Here is a 24,967-nt window from a genome sequence, read left to right as displayed (position 1 = left end):
GACTCCTCTCCATCTTTCAAGGCCCATGTGACTTGGGTGTGGCTGGTGTCCCTTCCCCAGCTCCAAGGTGGGATGTACCCAGGCTGGGCAAACGCGCTGGCCACGGGGATTGGTTCAGAAATTGGCTCGTGACTTCGGTCGGCTGGCCTGGAGCTTCCTTTCTTCTTCGGGCGGAGGGAGTGGGCAGGGGACTATTGGGGCTGAGCAGCTGGTTGCCCCCTGGGGTTGGTGAGCTGGTAGAAGTCTCATGCTACTGGGTCCACCACGTGAGAAACACAAAACCTGCCCGAGAAAGTAGCCAAAGGAGAGAAAATTAGTGTCAAGAGACAGAGATTTCTGATGACATCATTTCCCCCTACAATCGAAAACAAACAAAGAAAATACTGCCGGGTCGAATACATACTTGTTTCTAAAGCTCTTAGAGAAACTCACTAATTACTTGGGTATTTCATGGGAAATGCCTCTTTTTGGCTTGAGAAACTCTTACCACGAGCTGCTTCTACCCATTCCCTCGGCTGTGGCGCTGGGGGCTGGCGCACTTTCTGTGCTGCCTGGTGAACGGCAGGGAAAGGCAGAATTTGTGAGAACTTTTCTGTATGTTTATCACACTTCCATTGAAAGGTGCACAAAGACAAAGCTTAGTGAATTTTGACAAGTGGGTAGGAAAATAAAATGCTCTCAGCTCCCCAGAGAGCCCCCCTCATGCCAAAAAGAATTTGATTATGAAAGAAAATCCCAGCGTAGTGGCCGCCAGATTTCTCCTTGGTTTGTGAGCACGTAAATTCATCAGGCAGCAGGCAAAGACTTGGGATTCAAAGACAGGTCTGTCTGACCTCAGAGACTGAAGACAACATCAGACAGCAGCTCTAAGAATAGGGGTTTTCTCACACTTCTGTGTACTTATTTGTCAGAGGTCCATGCTTACCTTTGTTGAATAAAATTTTACTTCCTTACCCAGCCCTGCAAAGCCCTAATGATCCGATCTCCTCAACACGCTCCCCCTTCCCCACACTTCTTTCCCATCTGGACTCAAACTCACCGCACTCATTCCCGCCTCAGGGCCTTTGCGCCTGCCTTTTCCTCTGCCTGAAGGCTCTTCCCCCACATATTCCCATGACTGGCGCCTTGCTCTCATTCAACCTCCAGCCCCATCCTCAGGGATGCCTTCCTTACTCTTTCTAAAGAAGACCCCGGGGCGGATAGTGCCCTAGCTGCTTTGCTATGTTCACTTTAGCTTGTTGCCTGGTAGAAAAAAGAGAGAAGTTAACAGAAAAATCACATAATGTGCTAAGTTCTCTGCTGGGAAGTCTGTGGGGCTGGAGAGCTTTGCTGGAGGCTGGAGAGCTTTCTTCAACCCTGGGGAGCGTTGCCATCGGCCACTGTGCTGCACCTCAAAGGGGTAGCTTTTCAGATAACGAGGGGACTGTGGAGCCGGCCTGTAGGTTAGGCCCCAGCTCTGCTTCTCCGCTGGATGAGCCTCCTCCACGCACCAGTTTCCTTTTCTACAGGACAGGACGTTAGTAGCACCCACCTCACAGGGTCTGGTGAGGATTCAGTTAGTCGATATGTTTAAGTGCTTAGCAGGATGCCTGGCACATAACACCACATACTGTCGTCTTGTATAATTATTCATGGTTATTGATTTGGTTCCCAAGTGTTCTTAGATGAGACAGAGTGAGTCCTTCCATGGAAACGTTCGCTTCTGTTCTGCATTTCATCACCTGGCTCTTCCCGATTTCTAGATTTATGTTGGCTCTTGGGTGGCCCCACATTCACTGCAGGAACTTGATATCCTGACAGGAAATGGCGATGGGAAAGTTAAGCTTCGGGGGTGTTGGTTTTTGTTACTCTTAAGAGATAAGCAGTGCTCTGGCTGAGGTGGTTCTCCAAGTTTAGCATCATAACCACCGGTGGGCTGTGAAAATTTCCGAAGCCTGGCGATGCCTCTCCTCGGCTGGATCATGAGTTTCGGAGCACAGCTGTTTTCCCCCAACTCCACACTGGGTGCAGATATTCACCAAATGTGAGGCTCTCTGGCGTCTTATGCAGGGTGGGACAAAGTAGGTTTACAGTCGTTAGCATAGAAGTAATACAATAATTAATAAATGATACTAGAATCAACTCTGTTTCACATATTCTCAGCTGTGAACCTACTTTTGCCCCAGCCTGTATCTCTTGGTTAGACCTGAATGCATATTTAACTGTATTAATGAAATCACATATTCATTTAGAGCATATATATATTTTTTACTGACCAGTTTTATGTGCCAAGTACTTCTTTTTGCTGGGAGAGATTGATGATAATTAAATAAATTAATGAGAAAATATAAAATAGCAATAAGGTTTGTGATAAAACAATACTTCGTGTGAGTGACGCGTTTTCCTTAGAAAGGGTAGTTAGGGAAGGCATCTCTGAGGATGAGGCTGGAGCTTGAACCATAATAAGGTGCCAGTCATGGGAAGATACGGGGTAAGAGCCTTTAGGCAGGGGAAATGGCAGGTACAAAGGCCCTGGGGTAGGAATGAGTTTGGTGAATTTGAGTCCAGGGCTGGGGAAGGAGTGTGGGGAAGGGGGAGTGTGTTGAGGACTTCTCAGAGGAGAGCAGATCATTAGGGCTTTGCAGGGCCGGGTAAGGAAGTGAAATTTTATCAGAGCTAATGAAGAGTTTTGAGGAGTGTGATATGATCTGCTTACAATTTTTAAACAATTTTAAACAGGCTGCTATGCGGAGAATGGATTTTTGTGGAGGTGAACGTGGGTACACGTTTTCAGCCAAGGAGGCCTGAGTATGTCGTAGCCCCTACCCTATAGAAAAAACATCATAATTAAGCTCAAAAGTTCAACTTAAGTAAGGACAACAGGCAAATATTTCTAGGGACCCAGGGCATCAATCACTGCAGTGAGTCTGCCTGGGGATAAGGGGTGAGAAGTGAATGTAACCTAACAAAGAAATTAAAATCATGATGCGCTCTTATTTCCAAACATTACGCATTTTCAAATCTGATTGTCCTGCTGAAAAGTGGCCACGGAGGAGGCAGCATTCAGGGCTGTCCACCCTCAGAGATGGATGACTCCCCAGGGCTGCCCACAGGCTTCGGAAGAGCATATTAGCAAGTCAGATGATCTATTGTGCTTCTTGGTTTTTATGACATCTCTATGGAAACTCTTAGGAACACCTGGATTGTGAGCTGTAGAATTATGCGTCAAGTCTCCCTCCACAGCTTCCGATGTCACTGGGTCATGGATGGACTATGCAAACTGCTCCCAGGGGAGGTGCCAGGGTGTTGGGGTTGGACTTGGGGGTGTGGGTGGGGCAGTTTGAGTGTGAATCCCTGCTTCTCCACTCAGAGCTGAGTTTTCATAGCCAAAGACCTTGGCCTCTCTGAGTTGCAGATGTCTCATCTGTGAAATAAGGATATCGGTATCTGTCTCATGGGTCATTGCAAAGCTCAAAGGAACTCGTGCCCATCAGGTAGTTAGCACAGCTCCTGGCCTGGGGCCAGGCTCCACGCAGACGAGTGCCTTAGGTTTTGTGTTATGCTCTTTTGAAAGTCCTCTATGCCCCCTCTATTTAAAAGGTGGTCCCAGACAGCAGCCCCATCCCTGGGGGATTGCCATAGTCAGAAATGCAGGATCTTAGGCTCCACTCCAGACCTGCTGAGTCAGATTTTGCCCTTGAACAAGACTCCGAGTGGTTCCTATGGGTCTTTTCCATTTGGAGGTGCTCTCTAAGCCAAAATGTGTGGAGGAAGGAGAGCTGGTTCTGTTTTCATCATGGAAACCTGTTGGTAGCATCATGCTGGTGTAAAAAGACATCAGAGACAGGACACAAAATATACCGTGACCCGAACTGGCTGGGTGTTGCTGGACAACCACGTAAGCCCCGGGACTGAGTTTCTTCACCTGCAAAATGACTCACCTGTTTTAGAGGTCCATTGAGAGATAAAATGAAGTAATGTGAAAGCTGATATCCAAGAGTGAAAAGTAAGTTATTTCTCTTTTGTTTACATAGAAAAAGGACCTCACAATTCCTATAGCTGTTAGTACAATTTTCAAAGAGTCTGATTCCCCATTTCCCACATTTGCTTACTGAGCGGCAGTGGACAAGACCTATTATTTCGTGTCTTGATTAAAATAATGGAGAGTGACAGTCGCCCGGGAACTACAGCCTGGTATTTTCAGAACCTAAATGGGAGAGTTTTGTAGTTTGGCTAAAAGGCATTGCCCTAGAAAAGACGAGCACCAAGGCGACGGGGGTGTTTATGTCACTTACGAAACTGTCAGAATTGCAGCAAAAAGTACGATTCACCAGGAGTAATGTAATGCGGAGTCACCAGGGTGCTTCTGGGGGGTATACTTTAATATCACACATTTAGCAGCCACAAAAACAAACAATATTGTTTATATTAGCAGGATGTCAAGTACAATAAAACCCTAATATACCACAGCACAAGAAAAACACACAATTGCATACCAAAGACACAGCACAACAGAAGAACCCAGGTGTGTGTGGGGGGTGGGGGGACAGCCAGAAAGCACCCGAAGTTCTCCAGGGCAGGGCAGGGTCTGATGGTGCAGAACACGCAGGGCTCTATGGCCTGCCCGGCAAGTCTCGCCCCGTGCTCACGGGAATGAGCTGCTTCCCTTGATAAGGTATAGAGATGTTGATAACAGGATCACCCCAACTTCAATACCATGTCGAGCAAAAGGAGCAGTAATCCCCCACATTTCCTTCCCTAGGTAACGTTTCAGGAAATCACGAGATAGACACAGTTGCAATGAGCAAAAGCAGAGCTTCCAAGAAAGTCACAAGCAGTCTCATAATTCCTCCAGCAACCTGGACGGACCGTAAAGGTGCCCCTTGAGACACCCCCCTCCGTCCACGATGCCCTCTGCTGTGTCAAAGACAGAAAAGGAATGATAAGGAAACACTTTTAAAACTGGGAAATATATGCTTCAGGATAGCAAGGCGTCAAAACACTTTGCACACAGGCATGTTCTGGTTTCCCAAGGTAAGCGCTCCCTTTCATTAGCTTTGAAAGCTGCCTCAGATTGAATGCATGAAACCCAACAGCAACAGCAACAGCTCCGATGGCAACAGAAATAGGTGCCTCGTGGGTAACATTTCGATGCTATTTCTCAGGGGAGGGTGGTGAGGGGTGCGAGGGTGCAAGAGGACAGACAGCGCAGCACTGCCGCTTTAACAGAGAGCTCACCGTTTGGGGGAAGCTGTTTACTGTAAATAAATTACAAAATAGCAACTCCTGTGTCTTACCAAATACGGGCAAAGCCGGCTGAGCAGCCCGCAGCCCGAGGCAGGAGGCCGGCGCTAGGAGAGGTCTGCCTGGGGGAGCTTCCAACCGCCCCGTCCATGAGGCTCCCTCAGTCGCCCCACCCGAGGGTGAGCCAGGCTAGGAGGCAGGGAGCAGGCCTCGAAGACCCCCGTGTGTGGAAAGGAGCGCAGACGGCACCCAGGGCCGCCCTGGCTGGTCGCTCCTGGTGACTATTTGGGAAATCAGGGTCTGTGACTTACCACTTTGGGACCCTTTCCGAGAGCCTGTTACATACTGTGTCCCTTTCAAAGGCTTTGCAAGCTTACAGGCAAAAGGCAGGTCCCCCAGCCGGCCTGTTGGGGCCCCTTGACGCCCCCCCCCCCCCAAACCCCTCAGCTGGATGGAGGCTCCAACGCGACGGCCTAGCCCAGGCCCAGGCCCAGGCCGTGGCAGCCGCACAGGATCTCCCTGAAGGTGTTCCTCAGCTCCAGGCTGCGCAAGGCGTAGATGAGGGGGTCGATGACCGAGTTGCACATGATGAGCACCAGGTAGGCGTTGAAGTGCGCCGTGTAGCACACGCAGTAGGGGTTGGTGGGGCAGGCGATGATGAAGACCAGGTGCAGGAAGAAGGGCGCCCAGCAGACCACGAAGACGCCCAGCAGGAGGGTGACGGTGCCGGCGCCCTTCAGGCAGGAGCGCGGCCGCGGGGCGGCGCGGGCGGGGGGCAGCGCGGCGATGCGCCGCACGTGCAGCCGCGCGAACAGGAGCATGTGCACGTACAGGGTGCCCATGAGCAGCAGCATGGCGAAGAACATGGTGACGAGGCACACGATGACCATCTTGCTGTCGGAGTAGACGATGAAGACCACGCCGCAGACGCCGCAGCACGCCCAGACGGCCACGATCAGCGCGCGCGCCTTGCGCACCGTCATGATGCTGTGGTAGCGCAGCGCGTAGAAGATGGTCACGTACCTGTCCACCGCGATGGCCAGGAGGTTGCAGATGGAGGCCACCAGGGAGATGCAGATCATCGAGTCGAAGATGTTGTCCATGTGCTGGACGAACTGGTCCTCCAGCGCCAGGGCGTCGCTGTTGAGCACGGCGATCATGACGGTCTCCAGGGCGTTGGACACGCTCACCAGCATGTCGGCCACGGCCAGGCTGCAGAGGAACAGGTACATGGGCGAGTGCAGGTTGCTGTTCCTGGCCACGGCCAGGATGACCAGGATGTTCTCCAGCAGGCTGACGATGCCCAGCGCCAGGAAGACCTCGGGCTGGATGAAGACCTGCTCGCAGAACCCGCGGCCGCTCTGGTTGCCCGAGGCGGGGGCCGCGAGGCGCTCGGACCCGTTGGGCAGCGCGGGCTGGGCGCTCATGGCTGCCGCGGGCGGGCCGCCGGGGCGCACGGAGCGGGGCGCGCCCCGCAGGTGCCGGGGGGGACGCCCGTCCAGGCGGCGCGGGACTCGGGGCGAGGGGGCGCGGGGGGCGCGGAGCGAGCCGGGGCGCGCACTCAACTTTCCCCGCTCCTGCGGTCCACGCTCACGCGCCTCCGCCGGCCGCCTGCTCGCCCCCCGCGACCCCGTCTCGCGTGCACCCTTGGGCGCAGAAAACCTGCCTCTCGTTGCTGCAGCAACGACTGTTTTGCCAGCAAGACGGGGGGTGCAGTACCTGTTGCTGGAAGTGAGGGGTGAACGCTCACTTTTCCTACGCGGGCTGGAGGCGGACAAGTCCTACCTTCAGCGCAGCGAAGCCGCCGCCGAGCGCTCGGAGCCCCTCAGACTGACGGCGGGACCCGCTCGGGCTGGGGCAGGGGGGGCGGGCACACGACCACGGAGACGGAAAGCAGGCGGGTGCCCCCTGCTGGCCAGCCCGCGCATCTGTTTGCTGGCTTTCCAGGCGGGGTTGCATTAGTCCTGGGAACGGCCACAGTCCCTCGTTCGTGCATTCATTTTCAAGTCACCCTTTACCGAGCGCCTACTATGTGTCAGGTCTCTGCTGGGCGCATTATGTTGTGGTAAGCAAGACAGGCGTGCCGTCCCTGTCTTCCCCCAAACTCAGAGTCTGGGGCGGGGGAGACAGGAAATCAGGGAATTATAGGTCAGTGTCATAAATGCTTGAGCCGGGAAGGCCGGGGGATGGTGGTGCAGAGAGCCAGGTCCTGACCTGACCCGTCAAGGAAAGTTCCTGGAGGAAGGACATCAAATGTGCGGTGCTCCAGTGGGGCTGGGGTGCGAGGAGGGTTCCAGGCGGGGGAATCACACACCCATGACTTGGAGGAAAAGGGCAGTGGCCTTCACGCTGGCTGGGAGCCACCCTAGGTTGTGTGTGAATAAGAAGCACCGAGGGCTAGGACCTGGGCAGTGTGCGTTCAATCCTGAGAAGTGAGCAAAGACATAGCCCCCTTCCATCTGTTGAAAAGGAAGCTTGGTATTTTGCTTGATTTAAAAAAAAAAAATCTTTATTGATGTCAGAGAGAGGAAGGGAGAGGGAGAGATAGAAACCTCAATGATGAGAGAGTCATTGATCGGCTGCCGCCCACAACTCGGGCATGTGCCCTGACCTGGAATCGAACCCCAATCTCCTGGATCCTAGGTTGATGCTCAATCGCTGAGCCATGCCTGGCTGGGCTTGGTGTTTTTGATGAAGGTTGTTTGCTCTGGCTGGAGCAAGGAGCTGGCAGACACAATTCAAGAAACAAGGCTGCAAAGGTTTTTTTTTTTTTTAAGGTGAGAAGTGCTTTTTAAAAAGGATGAGATCAGCCTTATTTGGGAGTTTGAAAGTGGCGGGGGCTGTAGAAGGACGGGTTTCAGGTAGAGCAGGGATGAGATGGGTCTGCATTTAGAAAGATTCCTGGCTGCAGAGTGGAGACTGGACAGGAGGGAAGGGGAGTAGTGAGAAGCCAGGGAGGCCAAGGCTGCAAAGATCCAGGGCGAGAGGATGGTGGCCTGGAGCAAGGATGCAGCCCTGGGGCCTGGGAGGAGTGGACAGAGAATGTGGGAGGGAGGTTCGAGAGTGGTTGGATAGGGGCTGTGGGAAAGGGAGTGGGCAGGGAACACCCCACTTTCTTCTTAACAGGGAGGCTGGAGATGCCCTTTGCACTGGAAAATGTAAAAGGCAAATTTTAGCAGTTGGTTTTAATAGGTGCTTCATGTTAGGTCTGATGCTGCACAGAAGGGTCGTGCAAAGTCTGGAAACTCTCATTCCCCTTGCACCTGAACATGCACACGCAGACACACGCACATGCAGACACATGCACACACACATACACACACATTCCAGATTGATTAATGAACCATCCAATGATCATCTAACTATGTGAGTATGTGAGTGTGTGTATGTAAATATGAGACAGAAGAAATATGCATATGGAAATAGAAAATTTAGAATATTTATAAAACTTTGGAGTGGAGAGATCTTGATAAGATGGGCAACCCCAAATTTAGTATGGACAAAAGTGCCATAAGCCAGGTCAGAGACAAAGAGGGAGAAAACTTCCTGTCTCTTATACAGAAACAATACTTTCACATTAATAAGAAAAAGATAAATTGGCTCTTGGATAATTGGGCAAAAGATTCTACTAGAAATTCACTGAACAGGAAATGCAAATGGCTAATAAACATATGAAAGGATGTTCAGCCTTCTGGGGAGTCAGGGAAATGAAAATCAAACCCAGGCTTCAATACCATTTTCCCAGTTAGATTGACAAGAATTACAAAGATGTCAAACTCAGGAGAGCATAGTGAGGGAAGAGCGCGCTCAGGCGTTCCTCGTGTTCGCGAATAGTTCCACCGCTTGCCAGTGTCCAACAAAATAAAAATTGCACCTGGGCATGGATCTCAGTCTATAAACTGAAGGGTGTGAGAAATACCACTTGTGTTTGCTCCCTGTTGTATTTACTCTCAATAGCAACATCTGATGCTAAACCAACGCATCCTCCAGGTTGGGGGAAAAACAGTCTTAATCCCTTTGAGGTTCTCTTCCCTCCTCACCTTCAGGGTCCCCTCCCGAGGTGTCCTTGTAGTGTCTTGATCTGTGGTTTCAGGGGCGCTGGTTTTACCAGGACCACCAAGCGCGCCCGGTGCTCTCCCTGCTCTGCGCCTGCCCTGCGCTGAGCTTGGACGCCTTTCTCTGCCTCCACCCTCTGGTTCTCTGCATCCTGCGCAAAGAGCAGATGGGGGCTGGCACCCAACCCTGCGTGCTCAGAGTGCCCCCTGCGACCGAGCGTCGATTTGGTCTTCTCTAGACTCTACTCCCATGTACCTGTGGGAGCCGTACAGATGCAGAATGAGTTTTTAATGAAATCTGCTATGAATGAATTGGCTTTATTAATAACAGTTGCAAGGCATGACAGTCTCACCAGTGTTTACCGCCTGTGGTTATAATAAACTGTAACAAGGAGACTCTTATCCTAAGAGATCACCCACCTGGATGTTCTCTCTGCTTCAAAAGCTCCTCTGATTTTTCCCTCGTATACTCATCTTTCAAGATCCAGCTCAAATGTGAAACTTTTGTTTTTGTTAATCTTCACCAGAGTATATTTTTTCCATTAATTTTTAGGAAGAATGAAAGGGAGGGAGGGAGAGAAAGAAAGAGGTTGAAAGAGAGATTGAGAGAGAGAGAAACATGGATGTGAGAGAGACACATCGACTGGCTGACTCCAGCATGCACCCTGACTGGGGGGGCTGGGGATCGAACCTGGAACCCAGGTACATGCCCTTGACCGGGAGTTGAACCTGAGACCCTGAGGTGTGAGGGCTGACTCTCTAGCCCCTGAGCCACACCAGCCAGGGCAAATATGAACCATTTTTTTACAGCTTTCCTCAAATTTCCTGCAGCAATTTATTCTTCCTCCTTCAACCACCCCTTCCCAGCCTGGCAGAGTTCATTACTCTTTCCTCACTCTCGTGACTTGCAGAAGGCCACGTAATTAGAGGTCACATCCCATGCCACTCAAAGGGGCGGCATCATCCAGAGGTGGTATTAGACACAGTCAGATTTGATCATTGATCCTAATTGTTTCTGAGGAGGCGCTGCCTCTGATTCCCTCATCCCTGCCCCCGGCCACCTCAGATTTCAGCTGCCTCTTGCTGGACAGTTCCCTGCGGTTAGTCACTGGATGTGGGGCGGGAAGAGGGCATCTTCGGCAAGATGGCATTCTGCAGCTGAGGCCAGTCCTGGAGCAATTATAGCTGGAGGCTTCTTGCTCTCAACTGGGGCAAGTCCTTCTTTGAAGGGAGACCTGGGTGGTGCAGCTCGTCACTTGTCCCCAAAGAACAAGGGAATATGTGCTAACATAGAGATGTGACTGGCCACTGTCGATGGGTATTTCCACTGTGTGAGCGTGGAAAGTGAGTTTTACAGCATGGCAGACACTATGGAAGAGCGTTGAGGGGGTATTTGTGGTCCTGTCACCCCGTGTAGAAGGACGCCTACAGGAGGGCGCTCACTGCAGCGCTCGCTGTGACTAAGCTGCTGGGGTAGGTCTGCCAGGGTCTGGAAGATCCTGTAATAATAGAGAATGGTCAGTTAGGACAAACAGAGGCCCAGTGACTCACTGCCCAAGGACGAGCTGCCAGCAGGAGCCAGGGTGGGAACAAAAAGACCGCTTACCTGAGTGGTGTGGGAAGGTTGGGAACATTTTATGATGACCTAAATCTAATCTAGGACTTTCTGACAACTCTTCATGACACTCCTGCAGTGGCTAGCCACTGTGCTATGTAATTGAGTTTTATAAAACCGTATTTATGTGTTTTATTTTGGAATTGTTTTCAATTTACAGCAAAATTGAAAAGACGGTACAGCGAGTTCCCACATACCTCTCCCCCAGCTCCCCCGCTGTTAATGTGTCATATCATGGTGCCTTTGTTAAGGCTAAGGAACCAACACTGGCACATCGCTACGCACTAACCTGCACATTTTATTTTGATTTCATCAGTGTCCCCTTCTCTCCCTGTCCCAGGATCCCATCCGAGATCCCATACTGCATGAAGTTGTCCTGTCCTCCTCAGCCTCTTCTGGTGTGTGGCAGTTTTTTATCTTTCCTTATTTTTCATGACTTTTGACAGTTTTGAGCAGCACTGGACAGATAACTGCGTAGAAGGCCTCAGTTTGGTTTGTCTGATATTTCTGGTTAGACTGGGGTCATGGGTCTCTGGGAAGAATACCACAGACGTGAGGTGCCTTGTCATCACATCATATCAAGGACATATGACATCCACATGACATCACTGGGGTGTTTGCCTTGGCCACTCACTAAAGGGGGTCTATGCCATTGAGTTTTGATGTCTTGTTTGGCCAATACTTAACATTTAAAAAAAATTTATTTTTATTGTTGAAAGTATTACAGGTGTCCCATTTTTATTCCCCCATTGACCCCCTCCACCCCACTTCTGCCCCCTCCTCAGCCTTCACCCCATTATTGTCTGTGCCCATGGGTTATGCATATATGCATATAACTTCTTTGTTTAATCTCTTCCCACCCCCAAACCCCTTCCCTCTTCCCTCTGAGATACCATCTGTTGCATGCTTCAAAGTCTCTGTGTCTATTTAGTTCATCAGATTCTTTTGTTCATTACCTTCTTGTTAAAGAAGACCCTTCAACATTTCCTGTAGTGCTGGCCTGGTGGTGATGAACTCCTTTAGCTTTTTCTTATCTGTGAAGCTCTTTATCTGACCTTCAGTTCTAAATGATAGCTTTGCTGGGTAGAACAATCTTGGTTGTAGTTCCTTGTTTTTCATCACTTTGAATATTTCTTGCCACTCCCTTCTGGCCTGCAAGGTTTCTGTTGAGAAATCAGCTGACAGTCGTATGGGTGCTCCCTTGTGGGTAACTAACTGCTTTTCTCTTGCTGCTTTTAAGATTCTCACTTTGTCTTTAACCTTTGACATTTTAATTATGATGTGTCTTGGTGTGGGCCTCTTTGGGTTCCTCTTGTTTGGGACTCTCTGTGCCTCCTGCTCTTGTAAGTCTATTTCTTTCCCCAGGTAGGGGAAATTTTCTGTCATTATTTTTTCAAAGAGGTTTTCAATTTCTTGCTCCCTTTCTTCTCCTCCTGGAATCTCCCATAGTGCAAATGTTGGGCTGGTTGAAGTTGTCCCAGAGACTCCTTATGCTATCTTCATATTTCTGGATTCTTTTTCGTTTTTGCTCTTCTGGTTGGGTGTTTTTTTGTTTCTTCATGTTCCAAATTGCTGATTTGATTCTCAGCATCCTCAACTTTACTGTTGATTCCCTGTAAATTATTCTTCCTTTCAGTTGGTGTAGCCTTCATTTCAAATTGGTACTTTATTATGTCATTGATGATCTCACTAGTTTCATTAAAAGTCTTACTAAGATCCTTGACATTCTTATTAGTTCCTTAAGCATCCTTATAACCATTATTCTGAACTCAGTATCTAGTAGCTTGCTAGGCTCTATTTCATTTATTTCCTTTTCTGGAGCTTTCTTCTATTCTTTCCTTTCTGACATGTTTCTTTGCCTCCGCATTTTGGCTGCTTCCAGATGTTTATTTCTATGTACTAGGTAGATCTGCTATGTCTCCTGGAATTTGTAGAGTGGCTTTGTGTAGTAGGTGTCCTATAGGGTCCAGTGGCTCAGCCTCCCCAGTCACCTCAGCTGAGCCTTGTAGGTGCTCCCCTGTGCGGGCTGTGTGCACTGTCCTGTTATAGTTGAGCCTTGGTCATTCTTGGCGTCTCTGGGAGGAATTGACTCCCAAGCCAATCGGCTGTGAGGACCAGCTGCAACTAGAGCCAAAGAGCTGCTGTGTTGGAAACACTCTTACAGAGCAGGATTTATTTCAGTGGAGCTTTGTTGTTCACCAAGTGTGCCCCTTGAGTGTGTCACTTGTGGGTGTGGTAGGGTTGTAATCCAGTGTGGTCGAGTCTGACCACCAGGTGCACTGTCCCTGGGGCCTCCCAGGAGATGTGAAGTCGGCCTCTGCTTTTTCCCTGTCCAAGGTCATCCTGCATGAGATACACAGCAAACTGTAGATGGCTGCTACTTGTATTGGGCTCAGAGGTTCCCAGGAGAGGCCAAGCTATGAACCAATGCAGACTGCCATTAGTGCCTGGCCTGAAGCCACTTATCAAGAGGTATGGGGCATGCTGAGGCCAGCTACTTCTTGTTTGAGAGATTTTAGCAAAGTTCTAAGCCTGAGGCAAGAGAGGCCACTTGCATAGAAAAGCCACTGGAAATGGCTTGAATGAACTTGCAAGTAGGGAGGAGGGAGATCTCCGGGGATCACCAGGGCAGGGCAGAAAGAGTGAGTCAGGTTGATGGAGATTCAGATGTGGTTCCTGCCTGCACGCTCTGTGGTGAGAGGGCTCGTCAAAGGAGCAATGGCCTCTGCCAGCTCTCCTATCTGGGAGAAAGCTGCCCATCCATTTCTCGCCCTGATTCTAAGCAAGTTAGTTCCTCCTCGAATGTCCTGGGTTCCTTTTAAGCTGCTGCCCAGGGCTGGAGCTCAGAGGCAGGAGTTTGAGCGAGTCTGTGTGTGGACCTTTTAAGAAGAGCTTCCTGGGACTCCTGCAGCCTCTGTGTCCCTCAGTTACAGTGCCCACTGGTTCTTAGAGCCTGAACTTGTGGGGACTTCTCTTCCCAGTACTGGAGCCCTGGGCTAGGGAGCCTGATGTGGGGCTGAGACCCCTCCCTCTCTGGGAAACCTCCACAGCTGAGATATCCCTCCCAGTTTTTGTTTTTTTTAAAAAAATATTTTTATTGATTTCAAACAGAGAGGAAGGGAAAGGGAGAGAGAGATAGAAACATCAATGATGAGAGAGACTCATTGATTGGCTGCCTCCTGCACACCCCCTGCGGGGGATGGAGCCTGAAACTCAGGTATGTGCCCTGACGGGGAATCGAACCTAGATCTCCTGGATCATAGGTTGATGCTCAACAACTGAGCCATGCCGGCTGGGCATCCCTCCTGGGTTTAAACTGCTGCACCTGGGTCCTGGTTCCTAGTTTCCACATTCTGCCCCGAGTCTCTGCCCCTCCTACCCGTCTCGATGCTTCTTCAGTTCCCTAGCTGTAGGACTTCTGTTCAGCTAGATTTCAGGAGGCTCCAAAAGATGGCTGTTCTGTACAGAATCTTAGTTGTGATTTTGATGTGGTTCTGGGAGGGGGTGGGTATCCCAGTTACCTACACCGCTGTCTTGTTCCAAGATCTTAACATTTTTATGTGAATTTATTCTGGGCCTTAAATTCCTACTTTTGCTTATGGAAAGGACAAGAGAAAGTGATACATGAGTATTCAGTAGCTGTCACACTGACGGAGGGCAGTTTCCACATGGTTGTCCAATTGTCTGTCATCTTTTCCATCCCATGTTCTCTTGTCCAGCCTTTCTCTGCCAGACCCAACACTGCCAAGTGCACCCACTTCTTCTGCCGTGATGATGTCATCTACAGATGTTAATTAAAAAACATGTTTTTATTGATTTCAGAGAGAGGAAGGGGGAGAAAGAGAGAGAGAAACATTAATGATAAGAGAAAGTCATTGATTGGCTGCCTCTTGCATGGAGATCAAGCCCAAAACCAGGGCATGTGCCTTGACCAGAAGTCCAGCTCTAACCTCCTTATTTGTGGGTTGCTGTTCAACCACTGAACAACACCAATCAGGCAATTTTTAAAAAGAAATTTATCTTTATTGTTGAAAGTATTACAACCCAGCTGGCGTGGCTCAGTGGTGAACATTGACCTAGGATCCAGGAGATAGTGGTTTGATTCTCAGTCAGGGCACATGCTCAGGTGGTGGGCTCGATCCTCAGTTGGGGTGTGTAGGAGGCAGCCAATCAATGACTCTTTCATCATTGGTGTTTCTCTCTCTCCCTCTCCCTTCCTCTCTCTGAAATCAATAAAGACATATTTAAAGAAAAAAAAAGTATTACAGATGTCCCCCTTTTTTCCTCCATTGACCCCCTCCACTCTGCCTCCTCCCTACAGATGTTAGTTTTTGTGTTTACAGACAAGTATATGGATATATTTATTTGTCTAAATGGCATGCAGAAGAAAATTAGCTCTATTTTTCCAACTCTGTGTCCAAATATTTCAGTGCTGTGCATTGAATAAATTTTTACTTCCCAATTAATTTTAAGATTTATTTTTACTCATACTCTAGATTTCTAATATTTTTATGCCTGTAAATCTCTATCTTTTCACATTTTTAATTGAGCTATCATACCACAACATTAATGATTCTAAAGTATACAATTTAGTGGCCTTTAGCATATTTATAATAATGCTCAGCCATCATCACGGTCTAATTCCAGACCATTTTCGTCACCCAAAAAAGGAAACCTCAAGCCCTTTGATGGTCACTCCTCAGTCACTAGTTCCCTCAGCCTCTGGCAATCACTGACCTACTTTCTGTTTCTATGTGAGGGTTAAAAATATACTCACCTGGGTCATGTTAGCTGTTTGATCTCCCCAGAGCCTCCATGTCCCCACATTCTAATATTTTTTCAAAATCAAAAACAAACAATCAAAACACCTTCCATACAACTGTACATTTTCCTGTTTAAAATTCAGCATAAAAATTATGAGAACATTAAAATAACCAACCAGAAAATCTCTTCCTTTTCATCCCGTGAGTTCCAAGATCTCTAAATAGACAGTGAGTCATTTGGTTTTCTGAACATACCAGTGAGTGGAACCGGTCAAGGCTGTGTGCGTGTGCGTGAGTGTGTGAACATTTTTTCTTTGCCTTCTGCTGGATCCTCTTTTGAAAACTTATGGTAATAAGGCAGTTTGCTTCTCCAAGTTCATTTGCTTGTGGTTGATTTACAAATTATAGCAACTGAGTCAAATTAATGATAAAAGGATTATAACTTTCATCCACATATTTGGACACTGAATTGATAACTTTTATTGTTATTGATAAAGGAAACTCCTGTTTCCTGAGCATAGAAGATAAATGTTGTTCCAAGTTCTTCTAGGTGCCAATAAGTCTGGTTGAAGGACCAAATATAATGGGTAAAAGCACCCTCCATGGTGTCTAAACATAATCTCTATATATTTATTTTTATTTTTTATTGTTGACACTATTACAGATGTTCCTCATTTCCCACCCTTTGCCCCCCTTCACCCAGCCCCCCCACTCCTCCCCTGCCCCCCCCACCCTGTTGTCTGTGTCCGTGGGCTGTGCATACATGTTCTTTGACTCATCTCTTCTAGTCCCCCATCCTTTCCTCTGACACCCGTCAGTCTGATCCATGTATCCATGGCTCTGGTCCTGTGTTGTTCGTCAGTTTGTTTTGTTAATTAGATTCCGCACATAAGTGTGATCATATGGTATTTGTCTTTCTCTGACTGGCTTATTTCGCTGAGCATAATACTCTCCAGGTTCAATCAACAAACAAGTGCTGGCGAGGGTGTGGAGGAAAGGGAGCCCTGGTTCACTGCTGGTGGGAATGCAGCCTGGGGCAGCCACTGTGGAAAACAGTGTGGAGCTTCCTCAAAAAATTGAAAATGGAACTGCCCGTGATCCCACTTCTGGGAATATATCCTAAGAATCCAGAAACACCAATCAGAAAGAGTATATGCACCCTTATGTTCATAGCAATGTTATTTACACAATCTCTATTTTAAAAATACAAATACATTTTCCTGGTTAAAACAATAACTCTCAGCAGTTGAGTCCTGTGTTTCCAACACTGCGTTGGGGGCATTGCCTGGGTGACTTGACGGCGATGGGGGTCTGCGCCCTGGAGATGCCTCGCCCCAGGGTGGGATGGTGGCCCATGGGCAAGGCTTCTCAGCCTTCACTGTGCATTTGAATCTCTGGGGACCATGTCAAAGTGCAGATGCAGCTGGTCCACAGACTGTACTTGGAATAGCAGGGAAAGAGACATACCTTTTTAGGACTTTGAGAAGTGGCGCTCTGAGGAGCAAGCCCAATGTGGAATTTGCTCTGATGATGGTGGGAGGGGGGCACCCTGCACTCAAAGGCAGCGACAGATGTCCCAGCTGGGGGTGACCAGAGATGGTGGCCAATGTCTGCACACTGGGGCTGCTGGGCGATGTGGACATGGCTCCTGTTGTATGGCCTCCAAGCTCAATGCTCTGGACTTCCAGAGAGGCGGCGAGCTGCCTGGCAGCACTCAGTAAATTCCTTCCCTGCGTCAATTGGCCAGAGCGCGCTTGTTGCTTACATCCCGGATCTGACCCGCTCTTGCCTCCCGATTTGGCTCAGGGGGTACTGGCGTCCTGGAGGGCTGGGTGGTGACAAAGCCCGAGGCTTCACCATCTGGGAAGAGTGCTGGGATGGGTGAGCAAGGCCTGCGCAGGCACAGGGCTGGGGAATGGACCGGCATGCTCTGCCGCGGCGACCCTGGGCCACGGTCAGCATCAGTGTCCGGTGGCTGCCTTGACAGGTCACCACATCGTTAGTGGCTTAAAACAAGAGAAGTCTCTTCTCCCACAGTCTGGAGGCTGGAAGTCCAAGCCGGGCTGCAGTCTCTGTGGAGGCTGCAGGAGAGACTCAGTTCCCTGGCACCCGTCAGCTCCTGGAGCCCACTGCGGGGCCAGGGACCAGGCTCCTGGTCCCCAATCACTGAAAGGTCACCCTCCCAGGGAGCTTCCTCTTCAGGCCAGAAATCCTTCATTCTTATGTAGCCTCAGGCAGGCCATCTCTCTTCAGCTGAAGGCGAGCCAGCCTCAGGGGAGGACTCAGCTGATGCTGAGGGCCACCAGCACCCGCAGCGGGAGCGTCCGGTCCTGGAGGGGACCTGGGCAGCCCCCCAGAGCATCGGGTCCAGCCGGGTCTGCGGCGTCTGGAGGAGGCAAGTGCGCCAGCCCCCACCTCCATGGGCTCCCCTCGGTTAAGGCTGCTCATGGCCAAGCCCCTCTTGGAGCGTCCAAGCTGCAAACCAGATATGAAGAGGAAATGACGGGGAACCAAACCCCAACCCCAAACCCCAAACCCAGCGAGGCGCCCCTGCCAGGAGAGGCCGCAGAACAGAAAGCAGGTGACCGGAGAGGGAGTTGGAGTCTTTCATTGGCGAGCTGGGGGCTTAAACCTGCTGAAGGGGCTGGGGCCTCATCACTGCGCCTCCCCCTCCCCCTCTCTCTGGGCGTTTGTATTGCGTGACCCGACACAAGACCGACGCGCCTTTTAACATCACCCCCAGGACATCCTTCTGCGGCTGTGAAACCATAAGCCCCGCGTGCCCGGCTCCCGGGGAGCCAGGGGGCCGTGTGTGCGGGGAGATGGGCACACGGTAGGTGCAAGAGTGCGGCGACTGCTACCCAGACGGACGGGCGAGGCCAGCTCAGAGGCGTGAATTCTGACGACGTGGCCTGACTCCTGTCCGTCTGTTACTCTGGTTTGTTTCACTCTGTGGGAGGATCTCGTGAGTGGAAAGCACAGCTGTAGGCGTTTTCTCTTATCGAGTGAGATATGAGAAAACCTTTCGCGTCCTTCACAGCCCCACGAGCCTGGCCGTGAAGGTTTTCTCATTTCGTGCTGAATTCATAAGTTAAAGGAACATTGGGTGGCAAAAACAGGCGCTGACATTGTACGAAGCGAACAGGAGAGAAGAGCAGGACTCCAAGGACGCGCCCCCAGGCCGGCGGGGGTGACTGTGTTGCCACAGGAACCTTCCTCCCCGGAGCAGGAGGAGAAGACGACAGCCCCCTGGGACCCCCCGGGGTGAGTCCTCACGTGGCAGCTGTGACGAAAGGGGCTGAACGTCCGGGTGGGTGCACTCAGTGTCAGCTGATGGCTGAGGACAGCCTGTGGCGACTGAGCGCGGTCCTCGCGGTCCTGTCCTTCGGGTGCTGCTGGGGCCGGGGCAGGACGTCTGCTCCCAGCCTTCGCTTCCCAGGGGCTCCCCTGCTCACCCACTCCCGTTAGCTGTTCCCCTTTGGGGGATCAGGGGCATATTTTGCTCAGATCATATGGGTCCCAATTCCTGCAACCAGACATTATCTAGCTGTGTGTCCTTGTGCAGGTGGCTTGACCACCCGGGCCTCAGTTAGTTTTACCTGTGAAATGAAGGTAACACTAGCATGAGGTTCGGGGACAGTCGTGCGAAGGAGCCGCGATGACCCTTAGGGCTTTCAGAGGCCGGGTGTGCTGAGTACCGGGATTCAGGAGCGACCCAGACCTTCCCCCGCTTGGTCCCTGCTGAATCCCAAGGCCCCTGCGCGAGTGACTGAGTGAATGCATGAGTGAACAGGGAGGGAGAGTGTTAAACCAGAATAATACGACCGCCTCAGAATAACGCCCAAACCCGTAATAATCGGCTTGGAGTCCGTTTCAAAACTCTAAAGAGGAGCAATACCAGGGGTCCTAAACTGGAGTCTGTTTTGCTCCCAGGGGATATTTTTCAATGTCTGGAGACATCTTTGGTTGTCACAACTGGGGGTGCTGCTGGCATCTAGTGGGTGGAGGCCAGGGATTCCGCTGAACATCCTGCAGGGCACGGGACGGCCCCACGGCAGAATGATCTAGCTGCAGATGTCAGCAGTGCTGAGGTGGAGAAACCCCGGTCTAGGCACAGGATTGTTAGGGTTTATCAGACAGTCAGATCATCTGGTGTTGGGCGAGGCAACCTGACCCGGAAACTCCTGTGACAAGGAGGTAGCTGGTGCCTATAGATGCCCAAAAATGCAGTGTCTCCTCTTCGACTTGCTAAGTTCCTAGATGCCCTGGTGGTCATTTACTGGCTCAGCTTTTCCTCAGACCAACCATTCCTTAGGCCTAGGATTGGCCATAATTAAAACCTAAGGAGACCGAGCCTTTCCCCTGGGAGGACGAGCTCATGAGGTGAACGACTCGCACTTCCCCGGTGAACCGTCGACTCTGAGTTTCTTTCTTTTCGCTTTCTCAGGCCCTCGCTTCCCTCCTCTTCATCTCAGCCTTGTCCCTTCATTTCCCAGGCGCCCTGATCGCGAAGCTGTTGAAGAGCAGCGGGCGGGACTCCTCGAAGGCCTAGGGAGTCCTTCGGGCTGCGGGGAGCTTCAGGACGTCCGGCTGTTGAAGCAGCTGATGCACGACACCATCAGTGCAACCCCTCACCCCGGGACGGGGGAGAAAACGGAAAGTGAGAAGCCGCTCTAATAGTTTAGATGATGCTCAGAATGCGGGGAATGTCGTAATGAGCATGTTTTAATCCACCAGATGCTGTCCCAACAGTAGCCTAAGATCCCACAGACACGCAGTGGCTGGGGCTGCCTGCTCCCCTTCCCAGGAGCCGCTCCCCATCAATCCGTAACAGCAGCAAGTCGCACATGGCCACCCAGAGCAGGTGGCCTTGCAGCCAGGTGTGTCCATGTGGCTAAATTCTGGCCAATAGGGTGCGAATGGGAGCTGGGTGTGGCAGCTTCCAGCAACATCCCCTGAAGGAGGGCTGGTGAATGCCCTGACCTCTGCCCTGTGTTCTTGCTTCCATTCTGCTGCTGAGCGTGACCGTGATGGCTGGAGCTCTGGCAACACCTTGGACCATGAGGACCAGCGCTATAGTCCAAGGGGAAGAGTCTGGAAAGAACTGGGGTCCCTGAGGACTTATTGGCACAGGGCTACCTTACCAGCCCTGGACTGGCTACCTCTGGACTTTTCCCTGTGAGAACAGTTTTATTTTTTGTAATGCCACCCCCAGTCACCCTCAGTGGAGTTTCATCTTAGCTGATGCCAAGACCGAGAGGATGCAGCTGCAGCTCTCACCTTGACCTCTGTACTTGAAACCGTGTTTTCTTCTATGGAAACGCTTCTGACTTTATGAAGTGCCAGAGAGTTGGGATTGTCGTCGAAGGAAAGTGCCTATGAGGTGACAGAGAATGGGGAGATTTTAAACTCTCCACACAGTAGGTGCTCAACAAATGTGTTAATTCAATGATCGAGGCAGGGTGATGAAACTAAACATTTGTGGAGCATCTGCCGTGAACCTGGGACTGTGCTGGCTCAGTCAGGGGTGGCAGTGAGCAACAGTGGGCACCTAATAGTGTCAGGGGCCCACAGTTAAATGGGAGAGGACTTGCAACAGAGAACCACAGTTTGGGATGGTAGGGTGGCAGGATATTCCAGCCCCTTTCCCCCTCCAGTTTTATTAAGATGTGACTGACACATAGCACTGGATAACTTCACGGTGCACAACACAGTTATTTTATTTTATTTTTTTAAAAAATATATCTTTATTGCTTTCAGAGAGAGGAAAGGAAAGGGAGAGAGAGAGAGAGATAGAAGCATCAATGAGGAGAGAGTCATTGATCGAGCCCGCAACCCAGGCATGTGCCCTGACCGGGAATTGAACCCCAATCGCCTGGACCCCAGGTAGACGCTCAACCCCTGAGCCACGCCCGGCCGGGCCACAACACAGTTATTTGACACACACACACACACACACACACACACACACACACACACACACAGTGAAATGATCACCACAGTAAGTTTAGTTAATATCCATCGCCTCACATAGTGACAAATTCTTTTTTCCTTGTAATGAGAACTTTCAAGATATACTCTCTTAGCAACTTCCAAGTACATGAAACAGTGCGATCACCTGCAGTCCTCAGGTTGTACGTAAGCTCCCCAGAACGCATCGTATAACTGGAAGTTTGTACCGTTGGCTACCATGACTCATTTGCCCCGCACCCCACTCCCCGCTTTTGGTAGCCACCGGTCTGACCTCTGTTTCCATGAGTTTGGTTTGTTTTAGATTCCACTTCTAGGTGGTATCATACAGTATTTGCCTTTCTCTGAATATCCTTAGCATAATGCCTTCAAGGTCCATCCATGTTGCTGCCGATGGCCCGATTTCCTTATTCTTTACGGCTGACTAATATTCCACGGTGTATATGTGCACGAAGGCTTCTTCATTCATTCGCCCGCTGACGGGCACTCAGGTTGTTTAGGGTATTTGAACTCTAAACCAGCTCCTCTATTTCCCACCTCTGCTCTGCTCCATCTAATGTGATGTCACTGTTTCAAGGGTTCCCCAATATTCATTTTTTCCCTTCTTATAGGACGGTAAACTTTACAGCCGGACCCATGGCCTCCCTGGCAAGTACAGGAGGCCACGTGACCTTTTCTGGTCAAGAGGATGAGAGGAGAAGTGACACCCAGCTTCCACGTTGGCCCCCTTCCCTCTCCTCCCTGGGGACTGGAATGAGGGAGAGATGGTGGGGGCTCCGGAGAGCTGTGGGTGCCGAGTCTGTCAGAACAACAACGTGGGAGCCATCGCAGCATTGCCCTCCTTGAGGGGTTTCCATACCAGCCCTGAGGGCCGCTGATTTAGATTTCGTTTAGGTGTTTATACTCTGCCTCCTTCCCATAAAGGAGAGGAGGCTGAGCGAATACTCACTTGTGTTAGTTTGCTATGGCTGCCATAACAAAATATAACGCACCAGGGGCTCGAACAACAGAAGTTACTTTTCTCACAGTTCTGAAGGCTGCAAATCCAAGGTCAAGGTGTCGGGAGGTTCGGCTCCTCCCGAGGCCTCTCTCCTTGGCCTGCGGATGGCCGCGTTCTTGCTGTGTCCTCACATGGTCCTTCCTCTGTGCGTGCCCATCCCTGGTGTCTCTGTGTGTCCAAATCTCCTCCTCTTATGAGGACACCAGTCACACCACTCACCTTAACGACCTCACTTTTAACTTCGTCACCTTTTTAAAAGCCCAAATACAGTCACATTCTGAGGAACTGGAGATTGGGGCTTCAACATACAGATTTTGGGGGAGGGGACACAATTCAGCCCCTAACAGCACTTTGCAATAATATTAAATGTAATTTTCTATTGTGTCACATTTCAACCGCATCTCCAAAGACGGGGCCAGAGGCTAAGGTCACCTTGGACGGGCGTGGTGGCCGGGTCTTCCTCCGGCATCTGGTCCCCGGCCTCCTCTGTGCGACAGGCTGCACGGACCCCTGGGAGGTGAAGACAGGCACCGGATGTGTTTGGAGAGGGTCTTTGTGCTTCCATTTCACCTACGGTCAAGGGAGGCCTTTCTGGAGATTGACACACATCTCCAGGGGCTGGGCCGATGCGGGCTCTGAGTCCTGCCGTGAAAGTCTGACAGCCCAAGCGGTGGCCGCTGGTGGTGGGTGAGGGGCAGGGCCGGGACCTGGGCTCGGAGGTGCGAAGGGTCGTCGGTTTCCTGCTGAGCATCTGGACGACGTTCATTGGCATTTGTCTCAATTTTCTGAAAGAGGGATCACCCCTTACTGGTTCCCTATCCAGTTAAACGACGTCTCTGACACATATCCGTTTGGATTTGTATGAAAGTCATGACTTTATTTTTTAAACAAAGATCCCTTAGCACCCGGTGACACGTCGGGTGAACGTGGGCTCTGAGATTCCTCTCCCGTTTAGCACCCGGGCTGGAGCCTGAGAGGCCCCAGTGCTCTGTTTTTGAGAAGAGGGTGCTGAGTGAGGGTTCCAGACCCCCCACAGGATCACTCACCGGTGGCTCCCAAGGGAGGCTCAGGGGCCCAAATGCTCCCTCCCTGGCTTTTGTCCCACACCCTTCCCTGGACATAAACGTGGGTAACCATTTGCGTATCCCTTTAACTGGGTCTCCGCTCCCCAGCTCCTCCCAGAGGGTCAGCAGGTGGGTCTTGGAGGACAGACAGAGCCTCTCGGAAACGGCCTCAGGAGACAGGAACAATCCATCCAACACCCTGTTTGTACCTTAGGTTGACCTCGATGAAACACCAGCAATTAAGCATGTTTTGTTGAAGTCCAAGCAACAAGGGCTTGTAATTGGTAGTGGGTTTTTTTTTTTTTGTTCTAAGTAGACAGTTATCTCGGTGATTCATGCTAAGAGCTCATTGGAAAAACACCCGCAATTTTGTTGGAGTGGCCTGTAATTTGTGTATTATTTTTAAAAGGAGAGACATTCGCAGGTTGGGAAATGTCTCCCTCTTTCAATTACCATGTAAACTCTCTTCCTTTTCTTTAAAAGCCCGGGTGCCCTCCCAGAAAGCAGGACTAGGTGAGCCAATTCCAGGGCATCGAGAAGACGAGCCCACCCTTCGGAGCCACCAACCCGTGTGGGCTGCGAAAACCTGTCACTCAGCTCTGCTCCGAGCGTCCCGTTCCTCCTCTTCTTTCCTGGTTACTTGCATCTGTATGTCTTGTCCTCACGAATACACTCTATGAACAAATGTTTAATTTTGCTGTCTGTTAAATGATTATATTCATTGTAGAAAAACAATAACACAGAAAAGCCTACAGAAGAGACTAAAAATAACTTGGAGTGTGGCTACCTAGAGTTTAATCGTGACACTTTCTTTTTGTCTCCATTTTATGAAAAACAAAACACGCGATTCGAGTTTATGTTCCGTCCTTGGCGTTTTCCCCCCACTTCCCCTCGTCAAAGCGGGCGAGCAGCTTCCCCGCCTGGGGAGCCGGCCCTGGCCGGGGCAGGACAGCACCGACGTCGTCGGGAGACCCTCCCTTTGCCGTCTTCATCTCCACCTCGCTGCTCGTTGAAGGCCCTAAAGGACGGCGTCTTCAGGCTGGTGGCTGGTGGCCCACCCGGGGAACTCAGAGGCCCCACACTGGGCTCCACCCGGCAGGCGCACGGCGGGCCTTCCTCGGGCAGTGGGTGCTCCCAGGCCCCGGGCGTCCGGCTGAAACACCCGGTGATGTGCGTGGCCCAAGGCCGCAGGGGCGCCTGGCCTAAGGTTCCCCAGAGCAGGCTGCTGCAGCGGGGGGCCGGGACAATGGGCATTTGGGGATAATCACTGCGCACAG

General features: G+C 50.8%; 1 protein-coding gene across 1 annotated transcript; it reads right to left on the bottom strand.

Moving 5' to 3' along the window:
• Positions 1–5,696: 5,696 nt before the first annotated feature.
• Positions 5,697–6,650, bottom strand: MC3R (melanocortin 3 receptor). Its single transcript, XM_087819319.1, has one exon. The coding sequence runs from the start codon at positions 6,648–6,650 to the stop codon at positions 5,697–5,699; it is 954 nt and encodes a 317-aa protein (XP_087675445.1).
• Positions 6,651–24,967: the final 18,317 nt, after the last annotated feature.

Source organism: Miniopterus natalensis, chromosome 7, assembly GCF_054644295.1.
Source record: "Miniopterus natalensis isolate mMinNat1 chromosome 7, mMinNat1.hap1, whole genome shotgun sequence".
Taxonomy (NCBI): Eukaryota; Metazoa; Chordata; class Mammalia; order Chiroptera; family Miniopteridae; genus Miniopterus; species Miniopterus natalensis.
Note: the sequence above shows the minus strand (reverse complement) of the source record. Positions and strands in the feature narration are given on the sequence as shown.

Bases quoted from the DNA above. Each gene is read 5' to 3' on its own strand.
- MC3R (XM_087819319.1), bottom strand. From the start codon at position 6,650: ATGAGCGCCCAGCCCGCGCTGCCCAACGGGTCCGAGCGCCTCGCGGCC.